Below are 5,528 nucleotides of genomic sequence, written 5' to 3' on the forward strand. Positions count from 1 at the left end.
GCTTTATACAATTGATGTGTGTATGGATTGGGATAACAGTTGTATGAGCCCCTAATAAAATGTTTTTAAAAAAAATTAATAAATGCTTCTAGTCCTCCCCCTTTCAGAAGGCGAAACTGTGTCACTTGCATGTCACAGGTTGTTAATAATCCTTCCACCCATCCTGAAGTCACCTTTGTCTTCATACAGTTCAGCTTCTCTGACGATTTGCTCAGCATACAGGTTGAATAAGTATGGTGCAATGATACAACCCTGATGCACACCTTTCCTGATTTTGAATTATGCAGTATTCCCTTCTTCTGTTGGCACCTGATTTCTTGATCCCATGAAAGGTTCCACATGGGCACAAGTAAGTGTTCTGGAATTCCCATTCTTGTAAAGGCTATCATAGTTTGCACAGTAGAACGCCTAGGCATTGTCAATAAAACAAAAGGAAATATCTTTCCAATATTATCTGCTTTCAGGCAAGTTCCATCTGATGTCAGCAATATATCACTCGGTCCCAGCCTAAATGCAGCCTGTATTTTTGGCAGCTCCTTGTTAATATATGGCTGCAATTGTTGTTAAATGATATTCAGTAAAAATTTTATTTGCATGTGCTATCAATGATATTGTTTTATAAGGTATGCATTCTGTTGGGTCATTGTTCTATGGAATTGGGAGAAATAGTGATCTCTTCTTTGGAACGGGTAGAAATATGGATTTCTTGGCCAGGTAACTGACTTCCAATTTTCTTGACCTAAGTGAGTGGTTGCAATGTTTCATCAGTTTGCTGAAATATTTTCATTGCATTCTGTCAATTCCTAGAGCCTTGATTTTGCTTAATGCCTTCAGAACAACTTGGTTCTAGTACCATTGGTTCTAGATGATATGCTACCTGAGAAGGTTGAATAGAGACTAGTTCTTTTTGGTACAGCAACTCGCTCATCTTTCCATCTTCTTTTGCTGCTTTCTGCATGATCCAATGTTTTGGCCACAGAATCTTTCAGTATGGCAACGCAAGGCTTGAATTTCCCCCCACAGTTCTTTCAGTTACAGATAGGTTCACAGTGGTCTCCATCTTTGGTTTTCTCACGCTAGGATTATGCAAATCTCATTATAATACTTTGTCTTCTTGAACTGCCCTGTGAAGGGTTCTGTTTAACATTACTTTATTGCTTCCATTTGCCTAAGTTGCTCTAATGGTTAAGAGTAGGTTTCAGTGTTTCCTGACATCCACTTTGATGCTTTATTTCTTTACTTCTTTGTGTGTGTCTTTTTTCTCCCAATAATTTTATTGGTACACAATTTACATAGCATCTAATTGAATAGTTCAATCGTTCAATTATATCAAGGGGAGTTGTACAGTCACCACCGCATCTATCTTAGAGCCTCCCAACCCCCGTGGTTATATCACCTTTAAACTGAGTTGTGCAATCACAAGTGGTTCTTGTGTTCCTTCCCACATTCATTATTCCCTCCAGAAATCCCTTTCCCCTCCGTATCACCCATCGCCCACCTGTGCATTCCCTGTAACACCTTGTCTCAGTTATTATCACTATACACCCACTCCTGTGCTTCACAGCTGGGAAACGGAAAACGATGAAAATCAGATCACACTAAGGTAGTAAGGATAAGATCATATTAGTATAAAGAGAAAAATGCAAATAGTGCATAAGACAGAAAAGACCTTCATTCAAAAAGCCAGGGAAGAAATTTCTGTCATGGAACAACTAAGCAATACTTGTACCCAGGACAAATTCAGATGGTGTGAATTTCCTTTTTAATGACCCTTTATTTCCTTTATGAATGAGGTTTTTCATGTCATCTCATCTCTAGGTCTTCCGAATTAAATATATCAAATGTGTCCTTGAACTGGTCTCAAAATTAGGTGGGATATACTCCAGCTTGCATATTGACTCTCGTGTATTTAATTTTCTACAATTTCAAAGGAGCAATTGGTGGTCAGTTCCATGGTTGGCTCCAGGTCTTGTTTTAGTTTCTGATATTGTGCTTCTCCATCATTTCATCGCCCCGACACAGTCGGTTGATTTATGAGCATTCCACCTGCAGGAGTCTATGTGCATAATCACTGTTTGGCTTGTTGAAAAAAAGATGTTGTCAATGAAGCAGTGACTGGTCTTACGAAATTCTGTCATGAAACCCCAGCTTGCTTCTATCACCAAGACCATATTTACCAACACCGTCTCTTCCTCTTCGATTCTAACGTCTGCGTTTCACTCACCACTAACTACGAATGCATCTCGAGTGCATGCTGGTTTTATTCCAGAAGGAACATGTTGATACATGTCATCAGTTTCCTCATCACTAGGTCTGGAAGTTGGTGCACACATTTGAATAACACTTGTGGTGACCACTCTCCTGTGTATGGACAGGTGTGTGGACAGGTATAGGATTTTCCCTTTGCTGACAGTGTTGTGCTTCAACAGATCTTGAACTGTCCTTTTTGAGGATGAATGCAACGACTTTTTCCTAAATCTGTCATTCCTCGCAAACGAAACCAGATAGTTGTCTGATTCCAACTGCCAGTCCATTGCAGCTCACTGATGCCTAGGATATTGATCTCTACGTGGTCTACTTTTGATGACTTCCAAATTTCTTAGATTCAACCTTTGTATATTTTAAGTTCCAATTATTAGTAAATGTTTACAACTAATTCTACTTATTTTAAGTTGTGCCCCATCAGCAAATGTAGTAGCTCAGTTTTTAACCCTTTGCATCACCTGGGGACCCCCCACAAAATAAAACCCACTGTTACGGAAGGGATTCCACTCATAGTGACCCCACTGGAAAGTGTAGATGAGCTCCCTGTGAGTTTCCGAAGCTGTCAATCTTGAGGGAGCATCCCACTCCAGGGAGCAGCTGGTGGCTTGGAACTGCTGATCAGGTGTGGTTGGCAGCTCAACAAGTAACCATTCTGGGTGGGAGGGGTGTGTGAGGGGTGGGGTGGGGTGGGGAGGGGCTATGCATTTTGAGTGACTGGGGAGGGAGAAGGGGCAGTACACTGCACTGTCCCCTTTCTAGGCGGTGTAGGAGAGGAGTCAGGGAGGAGAAGTCTGAACCAGACAGACAAACTGCATACCAGAGGCTCAGTCATAGCAAAGGTGTGGCTGGCAGACCCCAGAAGCTCTCTCTCTCTCCTGCCCTGTGTCAACCCCAACTCACCTGGTGTGCGTAGGCCCGGCCTATACCACCTGTGGCTCCTGTCACCACTGTAGAGAGAAGGAAACATGAGGCTTGAGGGACCCCAGGCTCAGGCTTCTCCAACAGCAGGGGGCCCTCTGCCTGGGCTGTAGCTCAGCTCGCCCCAGAGCCTTCCCCACCAGCACCCACGCCCACCTTGCCCCTCCTTATTCCTAGTCCCCCCCTCCCTCCTCTTCCCTGTTCTCCTACACAAGCTCCCAAATCCAAAACCCAAACCCTCTGCTCTGGCATCCTAGTGACATATTGGGTTACGACGTGGACCCTTAACCTGAAGATCGGCAGTTCAAACCCAGCAGCTGCTCTTCATCGGGAGAATGATGAGCTGTCTGCCCCCCCCCGCCCCCCTGCCCCCCACGTACCCCCAGAGAAACAGTTCTGCTCTGCCCCATAGAGTGACTGTGAGGCAGGAGCAACCCCTGGTGGTGAGTTTGGTTTGGATGGGTTCCTGGGGGGTTTAGTTCCATTCAGACCTTGCAATCCCAAGGGACACAGGAGAACTGCTCCCAAGGCTTTCCATGACTGGGAGCTTGGGCTGGTGTCGCTCTCCAGTAAGCACTGAATGGACAACCTCAACGTCAGTGGTTCAAACCCACCAGCTGCTCTGGCGAGGAAAGAGGAGGCTCTCTGCTCCTGGGAACATGTGCGGTCTCACAAACCCCGCATTCCGCTGCTGCTCCGACATGGACTGAGCTCAGTGCCTTAGGCCTGGTCTGGAGACTGGAAATCTTCACACAGGAGCTGGGGGCCGAGTGGATTGTTCGCAGCAAGGTCGGCAGTTTCAGCCCACTTACTCAGCGGGAGCAAGTGAGGCTGCCTGCTTCCCTAACGCTGCCCAGCTCAGAAACCTGAGGAGCACGTCTGCTCTGACCCGCAGGGTCTGTAAGAGGGGTCATCATCTGGCTGGCAGCGAGTGTGCGGGAATCTCGACAGAAACAGAGGCCACCTCTTTCCTCCCTGGAGCAGCAAGTGGGTCAAAACGCTTGATTCTCCTCAACTCACCTGCTCCACTCACCTGTGCAGGAGCAGGTTGGGAGAGAGGGGTTGGTGCCTCCTTGCCCAGGTCCTGCCAGCCTTCATGCCTCTTGCTTCATGGACCTCCCTCAACCCTTGCCCCCTTCCAGCTGTCCTAGTTGCTTCATCCCTACCTCTACTCCCCCAGTGCCAAACCCTCACCTACCTGCCCAGGCTCCCTGTGCCCGGATCCAAGAGTCACCCCGACAAGCCCAGGGCAGTAGGTAGACATAGACCAAGCGGCCCACTCCCCATGCCACCCTCAGCAGAAGCCATGCAGCGGTGAGAGCGCCCAGTGCACGGAGTGGGTCCCACATCGCAGCTGCTGTGGCCACCAGAGCCAAACTCTAAGTGGAAGCCTGTCCTACAGGGTGAGATTCCATTGGGGAAGTGATTTCCCTAGAAGTTCGTCTGATACCACCTCTAGGAAGCCCGCCTTCACAAGCCACGCCTTGTCTCGCTCCCACTCTGTTGTCACTGGACTCAGAGGCCAGACCCTGAGGGAACAAAGCCACATCACCATGGCTCAGGGCCAGGGCCAGAGGCGTTCACTCTGCAAAGCTCCCCTTGTCAGGACCACTGTACGCAACCTTGCTTTTCGTGGGGGCGGATTTGATAGGACCAATCATGGAAGGCTGGGAAAAGCAATTGGCTTCAGGTATTGACATCATTTGATAAATTTCTATTTACTCAGTAAACACTGTGACTCTCCCTCCACTATTCCAAGGGATTTGGAAGCCAGCTACCCTGCCCAATGAAGATATCCATGGCTGTGCCCATTCCAAAGAGGTCACACACAGGATTTGGAACCTCATCCGTATTGCTAATAGCCTCATATTCGTGTAAGCGTTTGATGAAGATCATTCACAACTTGTTGCAGCGGTTCGTGGAAAGGAAATTGCCAGAAATTCCAGCTGGATTCAGAAGAAGCCCTGGCCTGAGACCTCAGGCTGACATCAGGTGCATCTTGGCTGGCAGCCGAGAAAACCGGAAGGATGTTTCCTTGTTTTACCGACTCTGTAAAGGCAGTTGGCGGTGTGGGCTAGAGCAAACGATGGATAACATTGAGAACACTTCTCTGTGTTCATGAGTAAACTACATGAGACCAGAGGCAGTTCTCACACATCACCAGGTGGCGGCACGGTTTAAAATCTGGAACGATCTGGGTACACACCCTAAAGGATTTCAGAACACAACACGAACAGACAGTTGCACAGCAAGGTCTATTGTAACAATTCCTACAATAGCAAAAGGATGGAAACCGCTGAAACTCTGAGTATAGAGCGAGGGATGAACCAATGGCACATTCAGAC

At 47.3% G+C, this 5,528-nt stretch overlaps 1 protein-coding gene across 1 annotated transcript in view; it reads right to left on the reverse strand.

Annotated features, from left to right (window-relative positions):
• Positions 1–4,532, reverse strand: part of LOC101646814 (very-long-chain 3-oxoacyl-CoA reductase-like) — a 15,517-nt gene extending 10,985 nt beyond the window's left edge. Inside the window, exons 1-2 of the mRNA XM_013006613.1 lie at positions 4,382–4,532; positions 3,166–3,212 (exon numbers count right to left, since the gene is read on the reverse strand). Coding sequence (XP_012862067.1) covers positions 3,166–3,212; positions 4,382–4,532 — 198 coding nt within the window. The remainder of the gene's footprint in view (positions 1–3,165; positions 3,213–4,381) is intronic.
• Between the last annotated feature and the right edge of the window lie 996 nt (positions 4,533–5,528).

The sequence above is a fragment of the Echinops telfairi genome, unplaced genomic scaffold (assembly GCF_000313985.2).
Source record: "Echinops telfairi isolate 266 unplaced genomic scaffold, ASM31398v2 ScPeMD7_655;HRSCAF=1070, whole genome shotgun sequence".
NCBI classification, from domain to species: Eukaryota; Metazoa; Chordata; class Mammalia; order Afrosoricida; family Tenrecidae; genus Echinops; species Echinops telfairi.